We start from the raw sequence: 18173 nt of genomic DNA, 5'->3' as shown, positions 1-18173 counted from the left end.
GAACCAAAATGACGAACTCCCGCACAAATGAGTATGGTGGCGCCGCCGCCGCCATATTATGGCGCTGCCGCCACTACATAGTGCATAAACATATATTAGAATAGAGCATAAGCATATTGCATAATTACCCTCATTTGTACAGGTACACTACATAGCTAGTTCCGCCAGTAATTAGCCGTGTCAGCCAGCCAAACAGCCTCAGATACCGGTACATGCAAATCAAAAACAAGTACTCACTCAATGGGACAAATAATCCTCAGTGTGAACGAAAGCACAAACTTAAAAGACATACTCACACGAGTACAACCGTAAGGTGCAGAAGGCACAATATATGCATATGGGACCGAACAATTGTATATAAATTTGTATACAATTGTGGTCGAGAAATCAGGAAACGCACCCAAATATCTCAATTAAGTAGACACACCCTTTTAGCGTATACATTATCAAAAAATAATAAATATTTAGAAGTTAAATATTTTTATTTAGTGTAAATTAAATTAAATATTTGGTGAAATTTATAAATGTAATTATATTTCATTTAGAAATTTAAATTAAATACATCTTATATAAAGATTAAATTTTAAAAATTATTAATTACTCATTTTCACCAGCGCGTACACTGCCCTAATTTTATTTAAAGGTATTGGCAAAACAAATCTTAAAATCTCATATTTGTAAGAATTTAATTCTAATGTTTAAAACGTCACAGAACAAATCCCAACTTTTTCCTTTTTTGCATTTTATAGCCAAATTAAAATTATTAGAAAGAATATGTTGCTGTAATCCGAGCGAAGACGGATTCGAAGAAAAAGAGCAGGTCTGATATGTTTGATTTTGGTCTTTAGATTAGAACGGATTTAATTCGTTCAAAACAAATCGGTTTTGTTTTCAAAACGGCACCGTTTCTTTAAATAAAAATTCGAAAAAACGGTTGCGTTTTGAAGTTTTGTCACGTTGTGCATGACCGTACACTAAGCCATCATATATGAGCAAAAAATGGCGGAAAATTAAAATTGAGGCTACAAAATATAAAAATTGAAAAGGTTTAGATTTATTTTATCACGTTTTAAACATTGCGATTAAATCACTACACATATAAAACATTAAGATTTGTAATTTCAATGCACTTTGTATTTAAATTTAAAGCTGCTTTTGAATTTTATAATTTGCCTCATGAAGATGCAGGAGACATAATTCAACTACTTCACTCTGATTTCACACAAATGTCAATGCCACCGTGTATTGCCAACCAGTGTGATCGTTCTCCTCACACGCGCTTCTCTCTACATCATTTTTTAATAATATTTCTGCCAAATCAATGTTGTTTGACTCAAGTACAGCATTGCAGAATATATTTCTTCACTACAATTACTAGTTTCAATCATGAAGACTAATTTTCTTTCTCTTTTACTTCCCGTTCTCTTATATTTCGGTTTGAATCCATGCCATGCACAGATCACAGCAGCCAAGTGCATTGACACCGAGAGATCAGCACTTGTTGCTTTCAAAGATGGTGTCCAAGATCCATCTGGTCGGCTATCTTCTTGGGTCGGTGATGATTGCTGCAGCTGGAAAGGTGTTGGGTGTAATAATCAAACAGGACATATTGTCAAGCTTGATGTTCGAAACCCGTTTCAGTTTAGAACACTTGATGTTTATTCTTTGACAGAATCTGAAGTTACTGAATATAGTAGCTTATGTCTAACTGGTGAGTTGAGTTCGTCCTTGGTACGTTTGAAGTATCTGAATTACTTGGATTTGAGTTTGAACAACTTTGAAGGAGTACAAATCCCTGACTTTCTTGGTTCTTTCAAGAATTTGAGGTATTTGAATCTATCTTATGCTTCATTTTCTGGGTTAGTTCCTACTGTTCTAGGGAACTTGTCAAATTTGCAGTATCTTGATCTTAATGGATATTCATATAACGTTTCTGTTGCTTCTGGGCTGTATATTGAAGACCTAGAATGGGTTTCTAAGCTATCATTTTTGAAGCATCTTGACTTAGATTTTATACAAATTGATAGCACAGATGGGGCTTGGTTAAATGCAGTTAATATGATGCCTTATTTGTTGGAATTGCATTTACATGAGTGTCAATTAAGTGATATGTTTGTCTCTCTTCCTTTTGTTAATTTCACTTCACTTTCTGTTCTTGATGTTTCTAAAAATTCCTTCAACTCTTCGATACCGACATGGCTGTTTAATCTTACTAACCTTACTAAGCTTGATTTGAGCTCGAATTCTTTCGGTGGTTCTTTTCCTATTGAGTTTGGTGATTTGACAGCTCTTGAAGAGCTTAATTTGGAGCTGAATGTTATAGGAGGCCACTTGCCAAGCTCACTAGGGAAGCTTTGTAAACTGAAGAACCTAAAACTTGGAGGAAATAATCTCAGTGGAGAGATTACTCAACTGATGGATAGTTTTAATGATTGCCCTTCTGCTAGTTTGGTTTCATTTAGTGTAAATTCTAATGAATTTAGTGGGGAGTTGCCTGCTTCTCTTGGGAATCTAAGGAACCTGCAATATCTTGATCTTGCCTATAACTCTTTTTGGGGTTCAATTCCTTCATCATTCGGAAACTTGTCATCATTGCAAGTCCTTTACCTTCACATAAATAAGATGAATGGAAGCATCCCTGAGAGCTTCGGCCAGCTCTCTTTGCTTGTCGATTTGAATCTTATGACCAATCCATGGGAAGGTGTTATCACCGAAATTCATCTGATGAATCTGAGCAGTCTACAGACTTTGATGCTTACGACGAACCCAGGTAAGTCTTTAGTGCTAAATGTGAGTTATGATTGGGTTCCTCCGTTCAGGCTGAAGCATATTGAGCTCAAAAATTGCAAAGTTGGCCCGAGCTTTCCCATGTGGCTACAAGTTCAGAGCGAACTTGATATTGCGGTACTCAATAATGTTGGAATCTCTGACATTATACCTGAAGAATGGTTTTCCAAGTTAGCTTCTCAACTAGTTCTTTTGGATCTCTCTAAGAACTACATCAAGGGGAAGCTTCCAATCGAATTGGAATTCCCCAAATTGGATCTGTTGGACTTAAGTTCTAATGGATTTGAAGGCCTTCTTCCGCGCTGGTCAACGAATGTAACACAGCTGTATCTCCACAACAATTCATTTTCAGGGACTCTCCCTGAAAGTATTGGTGAACTAATGCCGAGACTGCGTAATTTGCATGCCTCTGACAATCGTCTGAATGGTTCGATTCCGTCATCCATTTGTAAGTTGGTGGATTTGCAAGTTCTTTCCTTAAGGAACAATGACCTTCATGGAGAACTTATTGATTGTTGGGAAACTATGCAATCTTTGTGGGTTGTGGATGTGTCAAACAACAATCTGTCGGGAAGCATCCCCGGCTCACTTGGTTACTTACGATCGCTTGGAATGTTGTTACTGAGCAAGAACAATCTAGTTGGGGAAATTCCATATTCGTTGAAAAATTGTTCGGCGTTATCAACAATTGACTTCGGAGGGAACAGACTTTCAGGAGAAATTCCTTCATGGCTGGGAGTAAATGTACAATCCATTTTCATGCTTCGCCTTCGATCAAACTTGCTGAGTGGACAGATACCGCGACAGATTTGCAATCTTCGGTATCTTCATTTCTTAGACCTTGCCAGAAACAAATTTTCCGGGGTTATTCCAAGCTGTTTTGATAATTTGACTGCTCTAGTATACGGAAACAGCAGTGAGCAATACTATCACCGCTTTCAGTACCGGTTGGCCTACTTCATGGAGCAAACCATAGTCGTGACAAAAGGAAGAGAGTACGAATTTAACCGGAACATCGGGTTACTGAACGCCATTGATCTTTCAGAAAACAATCTAGAAGGTGAAATTCCTGATGAAATAACAAGTCTTAAAGCACTGCGAGTCTTGAATTTATCACGGAATCATTTAAGCGGAAGCATTCCGGAGAAGATAGGAAATCTGAGACTTTTGGACACATTTGATCTGTCAGACAACAATCTTTCAGGGACTATTCCTCAAAGCTTGTCTTCATTAACATTTGTAAGTCACTTAGATTTCTCATATAACAACTTATCAGGAAAGATTCCTACAGGAAATCAGCTGCAAACACTGAATGCTTCAGCCATTTATGAGGGCAATCCGTTTGTATGTGGATTTCCATTACAAGTCAAGTGTCCCGGAGAAGAGATAGACAACCTCGAACCTCCTCGAACGGACGATGAAAAAGAAAATGATTCCATGTTTCCTGAGTTGTACTATAGCATTGGAATTGGGTTTGTTGCAGGGTTTTGTGGTGTAGTTAGTGTATTTTATGTGAGGAACAAAAAAAGTGCAGGAGCAGGACAATCAACAAACTCAGATTCTTGGTGATTTAGGACATGTCATGTCCTATTTTGCCATTCAAATAATAGCAACGCCATATTATTTATAATTATTTGTTTCAAAAGAAATAAGAATGTAGAACATAATTAAATTTCGAGGTGTTTTCATCTCAAAAAAAAGTGCAGGACAATCAATAAACTCAGCTCGTTGCAGCCGTTCATCAACCAGCGCTGGCAACACCTCGAAGCTGTTCAAACCACCATCTGTAATCAAACAACTACGAACCATTTGTAATCAAACAACCAACACCGGCAAATGACAGTAGCAGCCATCGGTAATCAAACAACCAAGAACCAAATCCACCACCATCTGTAAATCAAACATAAAATTAAACTACCAACCTACCCTAATTAAACCACCAATTAAGCGTAAACGCCGCAATCGTTCAGTAGGGCAGCGGCGGTCTCCGATGGAAATTAGGTTTAGGTTTAACTATTGTTAAATAGAGTTTTAATTGTATTTAGTTTGTGTTAAATTATGATTAAAATTTATAATTAGTTAATTTCACTCGTTTAATAAGAAAACACAAATTATTAATTATTTCAATTCAAAATCGTTAAAATTAACTCATTTGATATTTCCTGTCAAGTTGAAGGGGTGAATTTTTATAAGTAAGTTGAGGGGGTGAATTGATCATTTATTCACGAGAAATTTCTGGTTTTTTTTTTATTCTTCGGAGAATTTGAAATATTTGAATCTATTGGAGAACTTGAAATATTTGAATCTATCTTATGCTTCATTTACTGGCTTAGTTCCTCTTAATCTTGAGAATTTGTCAAATCCGCAGTATCTTAATCTTGATGGCTATTCATTTCATATAACATTTTTGGTGGTACTGATTTGTATATTGAAAACCTAAAATGGATCCTAAGTAAACATTCTTGAAGCATCATTAAGTTAACATTCTTGAAGCATCTTGACATGGACTTCATAAAAATCAATAGGCAAAAGGCTCATTTTGGTTCTTAAAGTCGGACCAAAAAAATAAATAAACTTTTAAAATTGAGGTTGGCTCACTTCACATCCTGTAGTTGTCCAAAACAGTTCACATTACACCGCCGCTAGTTTCTTCAGTCAAATGATGTTTATTGTTTATGATGTTTTAAGTGTCTTCGGAAATCGTTGTTTTACGTTATCTCGTTAGAAGAAGTGATTGGATCACTGATAGTTTTTCAATATTGGTCTAGTGCATCAATTGAAAAAAGAAAATGAAAACAAAAACTCAAATAAGAATATCAGTCAATTATGTAGTAGTTGGTGTCCTTTTGATTATCAGAAATCTTTGTTTAAAAGTTATGTCTGTATTTTTTTCAAATTAAACAATTTCATGTTTGTATTCACTAAAAAAACATGCACGTAGTATTTCTTCTTTCATAGAGAGAAAACGAAAGTTTGTTTTACAAAAATGCATGTTCTGTTTTAATTGAAGATAAAAAATTAAAATTTAATTTTTATTTCAAAATACAGATCCATTAGCTTATTTTTCCAGAATCCATTAAAATAAATAGATAATTAATTGGTTAAAATACTAATAGAATAAACATCTATTTTCATCATATTTTAACTTGTCATTTTGAAATTTTTGAAATTAAATTTTAAAAAAAATTAATTGACTTTTACAAATTAAATTAAAAATTGTCTTATTAAATATCCAACTAAATTAGTTTAGAGACAAATTCTTTTAAGTGGATATATTTCTGGTTATCATTATTGAACCACCCGCGTATCGCGTATCAAAAAATAATGCTTACACATATCATTAATTGTCCTATAAATGTGATTTACTATTAAAATAAAATAAAATTTATTGATTAAAACAAAAAAAATCAACTTTTTAAGTGGAACGTATAAATAATAATAAAATACTTTCTAAATGAGATTCATAATTTTTCTTTTTATCTTTAACATTAATGAGTTTACTACATAGTAAATTAATGATGTAGTTGACAATATATCATATTTTCAAGATAAAATTAAAGAGTGAAAAAAATTAATAAATCAGTTTTATGTAATTTTATATACATAAAAATAAAAAAAGTGACCAACAAAATGACTAATACATAAAATATAAATTATATGTAAACAGTGGCGGACCTAGAAATGTTGTATAAGATGGATAGATTATACCAAAAATTAATAAGATGGATAAAATTGATAAAATATAAATTTAACACCGAATACTATTAATTTATATATTCATAATTTTTTTAAAATTTAAAATAATAAACTAGTCAACGGCCCAGCATAAATTCCTCCTAGAACCGGCCGCGTATGTAAATATATAGTATCCGTTCAGTTCAATGTGAATGAAATAGACATAATTCAAACACTACACTCTGATTTGACATAAATGTGAATGCACGCCACCGTGTAACCACTGTGATCTTTCTCATCACACACGCTTCTAAATGGATGGTTCATATACATTCTTTCTTTAATATGTTTGCCAATAAAATCAATGTTGTTTGACGAATGTTTTATCCGCTTCACTGCCTTTCAATCATGCACACAGATTTTCTCTCCCTTTTACTCCCCATTCTCTTTTATTTCCATTCTATGATCAGCTTCAGTCCATGCCATGCACAGATCACAGCAGCCAAGTGCATTGACACTGAGAGATCAGCGCTACTTGCTTTTAAGGATGGTGTTCGAGATCCATCTGGTCGGTTATCTTCTTGGGTCGGGGATGACTGCTGCAACTGGAAAGGTATTGGGTGTAATCATCAGACAGGACATGTTATGAAGCTTGATGTTAGAAACCCGTTCCAGTTTAGAACTCTTGAAGCTTATTCTTTGACAGAAACTGAAGTTGCTGAATACAGAGGTTTGTGCTTGAGCGGTGAGTTGAGTTCGTCTTTGTTACATTTGAAGTACTTGAGTTACTTGGATTTGAGTTTGAACAACTTTAAAGGAGTTCGAATCCCTCAGTTTCTTGGTTCTTTCAAGAATTTGAGGTATTTGAATCTATCTTATGCTTCATTTACTGGCTTGGTTCCTTCTAATCTTGGGAATTTGTCAAATCTGGAGTATCTTGATCTTGATGGCTATTCATATAACATTTTTGGTAGTACTGGTTTGTATATTAGAAACCCACAGTGGGTTTCTAAGTTATCATTTTTGAAGCATCTTAACATGGATTTAGTACAAATTTATAGCACAAATGGGGCTTGGTTAAATGCAGTTAATATGTTGCCTTTTTTGTTGGAATTGCATTTACATGAGTGTCAACTTACTGATATGCTTGTCGTTCTTCCTTTCGTTAATTTCACTTCACTTTCTGTTCTTGATGTTTCTAAAAATTCCTTCAACTCTTCGATACCGACATGGCTGTTGAATCTTACTAACCTTACTAAGCTTGATTTGAGCTCGAATTCTTTCGGTGGTTCTTTTCCTATCGAGTTTGGTGATCTGACAGCTCTTGAAGAGCTTAATTTGGAGCTGAATGGTTATATTGGAGGCCACTTGCCAAGCTCACTAGGGAAGCTTTGTAAACTGAAGAACCTAAATCTTGGATCAAATAATCTCAGTGGAGAGATTACTCAACTGATGGATGGTTTTTACGATTGCCCTTCTGCTAGTTTGGTTTCATTTAGTGTGAATTCTAATGGTTTTAGTGGGGAATTGCCTGCTTCTCTTGGGAATCTAAGGAACCTGCAATATCTTGACCTTGCCTTTAACTCTTTTCGGGGTTCGATTCCTTCCTCTTTTGGAAACTTGTCATCGTTGCGAGTCCTTTACCTTCACGCAAATGAGATGAATGGAAGCATCCCCGAGAGCTTCGGCCAGCTCTCGCTGCTAGTAGACTTGTCCCTTAATGGCAATCCATGGCAAGGTGTTATCACAGAAACTCATCTGATGAATCTGAGCAGTCTACGGACTTTGATGCTTTCGACTAACCCGGATAAGTCTTTAGTGCTGAATGTGAGTTATGGTTGGGTTCCTCCCTTCAGACTGAAGCAAGTTGAACTCCTAAATTGTAAAGTTGGTCCTTCGTTTCCCATGTGGCTACAAGTTCAGAGTGAACTTGATATTGTGAGACTCAATTATGTTGGAATCTCTGATATTATACCTGAGGAATGGTTTGCCAAGTTATCTTCTCACCTAGTTGCCTTGGATCTCTCTAAAAACTATATCAAGGGGAAGCTTCCAATCGAATTGGAATTCCCAAAATTGGATACCTTGGACTTAAGTTCAAATGGATTTGAAGGCCTTCTGCCGCGGTGGTCAACAAATGTAACACAACTGTATCTTCATAACAATTCATTCTCAGGGACTATATCTGAAACTATTGGTGAACTAATGCCGAGATTGCGTAATTTGCATGCCTCTGACAATCGTCTAAATGGTTCGATTCCTTCATCCATTTGTAAGTTGGTGGATTTGCAAGTTCTTTCCTTAAGGAACAATGATCTTCATGGAGAACTCATTGATTGTTGGGGAACTATGCAATCGGAACTGTGGGTTGTGGATGTGTCAAACAACAGTCTGTCAGGAAGCATCCCTGGCTCACTTGGCTACATAACATCACTCGGAATGTTGTTACTGAGCAAGAACAATCTAGTTGGGGAAATTCCATCTTCCTTGAAAAATTGCTCGGCATTGACAACCATTGACCTCGGAGGGAATAGACTTTCAGGAGAAATTCCATCGTGGGTGGGAGTTAATTTACAATCCATTTTCATGCTTCGCCTTCGATCAAACTTGCTGAGTGGACAGATACCACGACAGCTTTGCAATCTTCGGTATCTTCATTTCTTAGACCTTGCCAGAAACAATTTTTCCGGGGTTATTCCGAGTTGTTTTGATAATTTGACAGCTCTAGTATACGGAAACAGCAGTGAGAAATATTATCGTTACTTTCAGTTCCGTTGGGCCTACTTCATGGAACAAACCATGGTTGTGACGAAAGGAAAAGAGTACGAGTTCAACCGGAATATCGGGTTACTGGATGCCATTGATCTATCAGAGAACAATCTAGAAGGTGAAATTCCTGATGAGATTACGAGCCTTAAAGCGTTAAGAGTCTTGAATTTGTCAAGGAATCATTTTAGCGGAAGCATTCCAGAGAAGATAGGAAATCTGAGACTTTTGGACACACTTGATCTGTCAGACAACAATCTTTCAGGGATAGTTCCTCAAAGCTTGTCTTCATTAACATTTGTAAGTCATTTAGATTTCTCATCAAACAACTTATCAGGAAAGATTCCCACAGGAAATCAGCTGCAAACACTGAATGCTTCGGCCATTTATGAGGGCAATCCATTTGTATGTGGATTTCCGTTACAAGTCAAGTGTCCTGGAGAAGAAATAGACAACCTCAAACCTCCTGGAGAGGACGATGAAGGAGAAAATGATTCCATGTTTCCAGAGTTCTACTATAGCATTGGAATTGGTTTCTTTGCAGGATTTTGTGGTGTAGTTTTGTATTTCACAATGTGAGGAACAAAAAAAGTGCAGAAGATTTAAGAAAATCTGATTCTTGGTTACTTTGGAAATTTGAAGTCCCGTCATGATGACATTCTGTAGTGTAAATCCTTTTCCGTATATCAGAAAATAAATTCACTTTTCCATTTGTTTTCATAGGCCTTCTGTTTGGTAGACAGAAATTATAACTACATTTGAATGGAAAAACAGTTTTAATAATGTATCAAAGTGAATTTGAATGCAGAAAAGTTGTTCAATTAATACTAATCCTAATTTTCGGAGATCGGAGGGATGGAGGGACGTGAGAGGAGCAAAACAGTTGGGAACTTGAAAGGAAATGAAGTGAGTGAATTAAAGAAAAAAAATGCAAAAAGAAATTTTAGCATCTTTTTTTTAAAAAAAAAAATATGTAGAAAAAATGAAACTTTTTTTTTCAAACTGATGGAATAATTGACGTCCGGTTTTGTATTTCATTAATATTCAACTTTCTGATACAGCAATGTTATACTTCATAACAATCTAATTGACAAAATCATTTCCGATACAAATGCACAAGTCTACTGATCCACAAAGATAACAAATTCAGAACATGATGCATTACAAATTCCGCTGAATTTTCTTGAAGCGTAATAAGTTTTGTTCAAGCATAACTTCAGTCTCCATTGGATAAATGCATAAATTTTCTGAAATCAATACAGGAGATTTATGGTACTGAAAAACAATAGCAGTATCTCATTCCTCATATACCTACACAATCTGTAACTCTATCATAACATCAGAATTTAACATAGTACTGTCAAACAAACCTCATCTCACCTTGCTAAAACCTATACCGAAACATGATCACAATATCCTTACAAGTTAACAGCGTTAAATGTGATTCCTCTTGCCCTTCCCTCCCTTACCACGACGATTGCGTTTTGCCAGCTTCAATTTCTTTTTGAGCTTCTTGCCTATAGGCTTTAATGAATCCTTAGTCTGATTGTCACCCGCCATTTCCACATCTGTTCAAGGACCAAACATAGAATGAGAAAAAAAATAGAAAACAGACAAAAAAAAAGCACGGCATAAGAATTAGAGTTAACTAATTAAAATGTTGCATAACATTCCTTGTGTGGGACTTTCACCAGAAAAAAACTGAGATTTTCAGAGACGGAGAGATTATATTGGTTTTGGGAAGACAATAGAAAAGATAATATTGCTTCCTTGGTGATCATGCTATAAGTTTTTATTGATAAATTTCTCAAATAAACAGACATAGTTAACAAACATTATTATAATAAATAAAAAATCTGTGACAAATCTTGTCAGTAATGACCATACCAGCAACAGCTAATGCAAGCATCTTAAAATATAGAAAAAAATCTCACTACTCTAGTCACATTAGCAATCGCAGTTAAACCATCTATCAAATTTAAGACAATTGCATGAGCAACAGCAGTCACTGTCGTTTTCAACAGAACTTTATAGTTGATATGTATATTTTATATCGATCATTAGTATATACCATGAAATGATTGTCCTAGAATCTCCCAAAGTCTCACTATATTCTTATATTTTACATTGTCTGGCAATTTTTCTCTTTATGGTAAAGCGGTGGATGGTATGAAGTGATTGTCCAAGAATCTTGAGAAGTCTAAGCTAACTATGTTCCCAAATTACTTAATTACCTAACTTCGTACATTGAGAACTATAGATTCCCAAAAAATGTGCATTCTTAATTTTGATTAGTGATAGATTAATATGTACTGTATTACTATTTTCTTTATGTGTTTTGTTAAAAGTTTCATGAAGTTCGTTGGAGATTTTTATGCATCAAGAATTTTTTGTTAACTGTTTACATATACTAGAGAAATATATCAAATTATCAACAAATGCTTTTATTCATCAACGACTGCAATCATCCCTGTTTCAATTTCTCTATTATGTTATCCATTCTTCCAACTAAAAAGTTACTTAAATTTTCATCTAATTAGGTATAATAAATGTATACTCTTTTAAATTTTGATACAATGCATTTAATTAAAACTGAAACAAGTAATTTCATTTCATGTTTAATAGTTAAGCACTTTCCTCAATGAAATGTTGATAATCAGTTCCTCAAATCCTTTACTTATCCTTATTTTTACCCTCTTTCAAGTTCAAAAGAACTTACTTTTTCCTTGTCCGTGTCCATGCTACTTAGTTTGTGCATTTAGCAAAGTTTCTTACACTTGTATATAGTCTTTCCCTCAAGATACTACTAATGTGTAGCAGATTAAAAATAGAAATCTGTACCTAAAAAAAATAAAAAAATCACAGCAACTTTTGTAAACTTTAGCACTTGAAGTGTCATACCAGTTCTAATAAACCCCACTACCATATGAAAATAAGTAGCATGGACACGGACACGGGAAACAGGACAATTGGGCACGGGCACACTGAAACAGTGTTATTTTATAGTTTCCTATATAAAAAATAAAGTTTTGTATCCTAAACGTAAAGTGTCCCACACGTTTCCGAACGGGACATATTGATTGAATGAAGTGTCCGTGTTACCTAGTGCACATCGGCACATCCAAAACTTAGGAAATAACATAGCTTACATGAAGTCATAAATGGGTATGAAATAAATGACATGAAAATGTAATAAAAGAGGAAAATAAGACATACCCATGTTGGAATTTGATGGGGCGGCGACATCCATAGCAGCAAAAGGGGAATTGGGCTGTTTAACAGGTAATTTAGGGGCAGAAATTGCAGCTTGTAAAGCTGCAAGCTTTGCCACATCTTTTTGGTCGTAATGAGACTCTAACATATCTCTTCTTATTGCTCTCAGTCTCTTCTCTCGTTTCGATCTCAATGACTTCGCCATTTTTTCTGATTTCTTGGATTGGAATTTGATGTTCGGCTGTGCTCTTTATATTAGGGTTTTGTTATCTATGCCTATTCCAGTTTTAGGGTTTTTAATTTGTTTTGTCATTTAAACGACTTGTCGATGATGCTAAACGTCCTGTTTGGTTGCTTCCATATTTTGTTTCTTTTCCTGATTAGCGAGTATAAATAACCACTACTTTTTTTTTTCTTGAATATAACAGATTATAAAATACTAGCACCTGAATTTAATAATCTGATTTGTGCAATTACTAATAATTTATGGAATCTAACACTTTCTAAATTTAAAAAAGGTGTAGAGGTCTCACCGATATGATTCCATAATCTTCGTGCTAGTTTTTATAATTAGTAGCGTTGTTTCAAATTTTGATTAACAATGACGGCCGCTAACATTTTGGATGCAATGCAGCTTACCGCTTATTTGTACCATTTAAAATGTTTGTGAGTTGAGTTAAATCGAATTAGAAATTGAAAGGTATAAAATATTTTTATTCTAAAGTTAGAGAACTTATTTATACTTTTTATCTTTTAGCAAACCACATATTTGAATCTTGATATTATCACACTTTTCGAATTAAGTCCCTTCATTTTTATTTGACAAGATTTGGTCATATATTTTTTATTTTGTAGAAATTAGATCACCTGTCGCTGAAATAAAATACGTGTATACTTTACGGATTTTTAGTGCGATTGATATAACCTTTTTATTCGTTTTTTTATATTTATGTTATTGAATTGGGTCTCTATGTTTTTTTATTTTTGTTGAAAGTAAGTTTTTCAATCGACTTTTTTAGTCTAACTACTGTCAACTCTTTTTATGAAAGAGCAATTTAGTATCTATAAAAATACAAATACAAATATAAAAGTGTGATTAATTACATGAATATAAACAATGCGCTTCGCTTCTCAAATAGTAATATACAAAGGCAAGAAGATTAGCATTTTATGCCTTCCCAACAAACTCTACATCAAACAGCAGAACTGAATCCGGAGGAATGATGCATGACCCTGCATTCGTCACTTCTCCATTACTACTAATTTAATTTCAAATTTGACATTTTAAAAAGTAATTAACAAATTTCTCTAATAGGTAGAATTGAAAAGGCTTAATGTCTTAAAAAAAACCCCGACCTTTCATCCCCTTTTCAATCCTATCCTGACGTTGAAAATTTGTCAATTTTACCCCATTTTGTATTTTTTCATTTCAATTGTACCCCGAAGCATAAAATTGACCTTTGTTTATCCGACAAAAAATCAACAAAACTTTTCAAAAATGGTCATTTTAATATAAAAAGTTAATCTAATGCAAAAAGAATCAATTTAAAGCATTTTTGTCAAATAAAAAAAAGTCAATTTTATGCTTTAGGGTACAATTGAAATGAAAAAATACGAAATAGGGTAAAATTGACTGATTTACAACGTCAGGGTAGGATTGAAAAAAAGATAAAAGGTCGGGGTTTTTTAAAACATTAAGCCATTTGAAAATGTTACCTCCTTTGCAGCCAGCACCTCTAATGCCATATCCCAGTGCTGAAGGAATCTTCAAAATACGTTTTCCTCCTATTTAAATAAATTACATCAACCAAAATATGTTAATTTTACTTATATTTTTTGGTAGGAAAAATGATGACCCGTAAGCTGTTCATTAATTAATCAATACCGGCTTGCATAGGAGGAACTCCATTACCACCAACAATTCCTTCATCCCATCCTTTAATCACCTGTGCAATTTTTTCTAAAATCATTTCCCAGTTTTTCAAATAAACTATCATATGGTACGATAACTGTTTCGGTCCAAAAGACCGAATTGAACAAAACCGTATTTGGAAGAACAATTTTGGTCGGATGGTTTGGTTCAGTTGTTGATGTTGTGTATTGACTTATGCATCGATACAGTTCGGTGTGAAGTTTTCATACAGTTAGGTTTGCTCGATTGTAAACCAAACCGAACCTACCGATATATAGCCTAGTTTCATGAAATGTTACGTATAGATAGCAAATATACCTCACCAACGCCTACACGAAATGTGAGAGGCTTTCCTCTATTGTAACTGCTATCAAATACCTTTCCATTCTCCAATTTCCCAACATAATGTGCCTGCATAATGTTTAGAAATACAACAATTGGCATAATATGTTTAATAAACATCAGTACAAATTAAAGCTGTATAAAAACCTAAACGAACCAAACCAAATAAATAAACTAATTCCATAAATAGGATAAGGTATTGTTCAGTTTGAAATTATAAAAGAAATAAACTTAACCAATAAAATTTTCAAATATTTAAAATTGAAATGGACTCATCATATTTTACTATTGATTAAAATTTCAATTTAGTTTGGTTCGGTTTAAACATAGTACAAACCTTTCAATAGGGGTGTGCAAGAATTGACAGAAAACCGAACCAAACAAACAAATCCAGTTCGGTTTGATTTCATATGCTAACAGAATTCCCAATGTTCGGTTTTTACCTAAAAAAATTATAAGTTTGTTTTAAGGACCGAATCCACCAGTTTGGTCTGGTTAAAAAATTATACTTTTTTTCGAATTTTGATTCGGCTGGTCTTAAAAAAGAGGAGAATGTTCCGGTTTGAACCGAACGCACACCCCTAAGGGTAAGACAAAAGTGATTGATGTGTATGCGATGTCACCTTGATAAGCTGTCCCTTAACAGCCTCAGGACCAAAGCCCACAACCTTGTCGCAGAAGGCCAGGCCAGAAGGAGCAACAGTGAGCTCGCACGGACCTGCTTCAGCTGCTGAACTTGGTCTTGACAGCAAAAGAAGATCAACAATGCATACACAAAATCCAACACCAATTGCTTCTCTTCTCCTCACCACATTTGGTTCATCAGAACTCAGAGTTTCTAGCCTCTGGGCTGAGGATGCCAGCCTCAGATTTGCTGGTGTGTCAAGATTTGTAGTGATGGGTAGTGATGATGTGTTTGATATTTTGAGTTTTGTGTAATTAGCAAGTGAAAATGCTAAGGAATTCATCTCCACACAACCCAGATTTTTGAAAAAAGATTGAGTATGAGTAATGGTGGTGGACTAGCTGAACTTTACATATACATGTACTATGACTCACAATTATAGCCCACCTCCTATGCCATGTAGCCCATTCAAATAGCCCAATCTGTGCCACCCACTTCAAATTTTGAAATTGTAGTCCACCTCCTATACCATGTAGCCTGTTCACAAGTTAAGAAACTAGAGAAATAGATTCCCTCAAAATTCAAGAAGTTTACTTTAGTGACTCATAAATCTATTTAATCAAAAATCCCCTTTTTTTAAAATCTCTTCTCACCTCTACCTTTTCAAAATATTTGTTACTATCTACCCCTAGTCCACATTCTTATTGTGTTCTACATTTATTCAAACATTTGCCCCAATTCTTCTCCTTCCATCATCGATTTTATTTAATTTTCTACTGTTTCACTAAGTTCTCTCATTCACTCCATTTGTCAAACATCGGCGGCAGTCTTACTAGCGCTTGCCGGTCGATTATCGGATTGTCAGTGGCGATGATGATCTTCCGACTTAAGAAGACTAATGGTTTTTTGTGGTTGTTGTAATTAGTCGGCGGTGGTTGATCGGCGGCTGACAATGGTTCCTTCATTGATAATCTTATAAAAGAAAAGTTGCTTCTGTTGAAGGTATGTTGTTATTTACTGTTATCGAAGCAATTAATGTTCTTCAAACACTGCTTTTTGTAAGGCTGTTTCCGACGGTGGTCATATTTTTCTTAATTCGCATCACTGAACCCAATTTTATTGTTCATAGTCTTAAAGTAATAATAGATTACAATTGATTTTTAATTTTGCAATTGATTTGTTGATGTTGTCTATTTTTAATTTAATTGAAGTTTTTTGTTTATTGATAAAGAGAAATTTGAAGGTCAAGAGATTCATCGGAAAATAGAGGGCCACTGTTCAACCGTTCTTTCATCTTTATGGCCATCAATTTGAGTAACAGTGCTTGCTTCTCTATTCTCAACTGAATAGCTTGTTTTAGTAGGAGATCCATATTAGCAGTGTCCTTCAGAAGCTAAAATTTCATGGCGGTGGCAAGAAGCAGAGAAACCCACGATGATAGCATTAACCATGGATTAATTGATATTTCCAATGAAGCTTTGAAGCGAGTTTGTGTACATCCTCTTGGTTTTGAAGTCTGATTATGAATTTTTATTTGGGAACTGATAATAAAAAAATTATTTCAGTAAGAATATGTGTATTCAAGAACCAATAATAAACATTGTCTTAGGTGTTATTAGCAGTGTCCATTATGCAGGTATTAAGAATTCAATTATGGCTTTATTTATGGATGGACAAATATTTTCAGATTATACTCATTTGCTAGGTGATTTTGTTTATGGTGGCCTTTTGGATTCTCATGTTGGTTAACTGGTTTTGTTGTTGGTTAACCACTTATTTACTAATGTGAACCTAATGTGAATTAAAAATCAACCTAATGTGAACCTGATGTGAACCAAAACATAACCTAATGTGAACCTGATGTGAACCTATACCAATTGAACTCGTCAATTCATTTTTTTTATAATATTTGTCTTAGTGCTCTTTACAATCTTAACAAACATCTTATATAGAGAGAATTTTGAGATTTAGTGTAATCTATAAATTTAATATCTTTTTTAAGTGAAATGTATTTGACAATCTATAAAACCGAAAATGAACCTGATGTGAATCTGATGTGAATCTATATAAACCAGACTACCTTAATTCAGTTTTTTTTATAAAATTTGTCTCACTGCTCTTTATAATCGTAGCTGACATTTTATATAGATAAAATTTTGAGATTTAATGTAATATACAAAATGAATATCTCGTTTAAGTGAAATGTATTTGATAATCTACAAACCCAAAAATGAACCTAATATTAACCTGATATGAACCTATATTAGCTGAATTATTTTAATTCATTTTTTTATAAAATGTGTTTTGCTGCTCTTTACAATGTTATTTGATATATTATATAGAGAGATCTTGAGATATAGTTTATTATAAGAATTGAATAACTGTTTTTAAGTGAAATGTAATTAACATTCTATAAAATTTAAAAGTAACCTAATGTGAAGCGGATGTGAACTTATATCAACTGAAGTAGTTTAATTCAATTTTTAATAGCATTTGCCTTGCTGCTATTTATAATCTTAAATGTCATTTTATAAAAAGAGAATTTTGAAATTTAGTATAATCTACAAATTAAATTTCTCTTTTAAATATAATGTATTTGATAGTTTATAAAACCGAAAATCAACCTGATGTTAACCTGATGTGAACATATATCAACTGAACTATTTTAATTTATTTATTTATAATTTTTTTTGCTGCTATTTACAATATTAACTAACATTTTATGTAGATAAAAATTTAAGATTTAGTAAAATATACAAATTGAATACCTCTTTTTAAGTGAAATGTATTTGATAGTTTATAAAATCAAAAATCAACTTGATGTGAACCTGATATGAACTTATATTAACTGAA

General features: G+C 33.8%; 4 protein-coding genes across 4 annotated transcripts; 2 read left to right on the top strand and 2 right to left on the bottom strand.

Annotated features, from left to right (window-relative positions):
• Positions 1–1168: 1168 nt before the first annotated feature.
• LOC126682308 (receptor-like protein EIX2) lies at positions 1169–4459 on the top strand. Its single transcript, XM_050377949.2, has one exon. It carries the CDS (start codon positions 1387–1389, stop codon positions 4354–4356), a length of 2970 nt encoding a protein of 989 aa, XP_050233906.2. The 5' UTR covers positions 1169–1386; the 3' UTR covers positions 4357–4459.
• A 2350-nt stretch (positions 4460–6809) lies between these two features.
• On the top strand, positions 6810–9948 carry LOC130014746 (receptor-like protein EIX2). Its single transcript, XM_056105768.1, has one exon. The coding sequence runs from the start codon at positions 6841–6843 to the stop codon at positions 9805–9807; it is 2967 nt and encodes a 988-aa protein (XP_055961743.1). The 5' UTR covers positions 6810–6840; the 3' UTR covers positions 9808–9948.
• A 495-nt stretch (positions 9949–10443) lies between these two features.
• Positions 10444–12739, bottom strand: LOC126679740 (uncharacterized). Its single transcript, XM_050374710.2, has 2 exons — positions 12445–12739; positions 10444–10796 (listed from the first exon to the last, which is right to left on the bottom strand). Exons 1-2 carry the CDS (start codon positions 12644–12646, stop codon positions 10663–10665), a joined length of 336 nt encoding a protein of 111 aa, XP_050230667.1. The 5' UTR covers positions 12647–12739; the 3' UTR covers positions 10444–10662.
• A 765-nt stretch (positions 12740–13504) lies between these two features.
• Positions 13505–15718, bottom strand: LOC126679865 (peptidyl-prolyl cis-trans isomerase FKBP13, chloroplastic). Its single transcript, XM_050374876.2, has 5 exons — positions 15319–15718; positions 14672–14764; positions 14327–14387; positions 14158–14226; positions 13505–13674 (listed from the first exon to the last, which is right to left on the bottom strand). Exons 1-5 carry the CDS (start codon positions 15661–15663, stop codon positions 13610–13612), a joined length of 633 nt encoding a protein of 210 aa, XP_050230833.1. The 5' UTR covers positions 15664–15718; the 3' UTR covers positions 13505–13609.
• Positions 15719–18173: the final 2455 nt, after the last annotated feature.

The sequence above is a fragment of the Mercurialis annua genome, linkage group LG5, assembly GCF_937616625.2.
Source record: "Mercurialis annua linkage group LG5, ddMerAnnu1.2, whole genome shotgun sequence".
In the NCBI taxonomy this organism is placed as follows: Eukaryota; Viridiplantae; Streptophyta; class Magnoliopsida; order Malpighiales; family Euphorbiaceae; genus Mercurialis; species Mercurialis annua.
The sequence above is the reverse complement of the archived record's forward strand: the minus strand, read 5'-3'. Positions and strand labels throughout refer to the sequence as shown.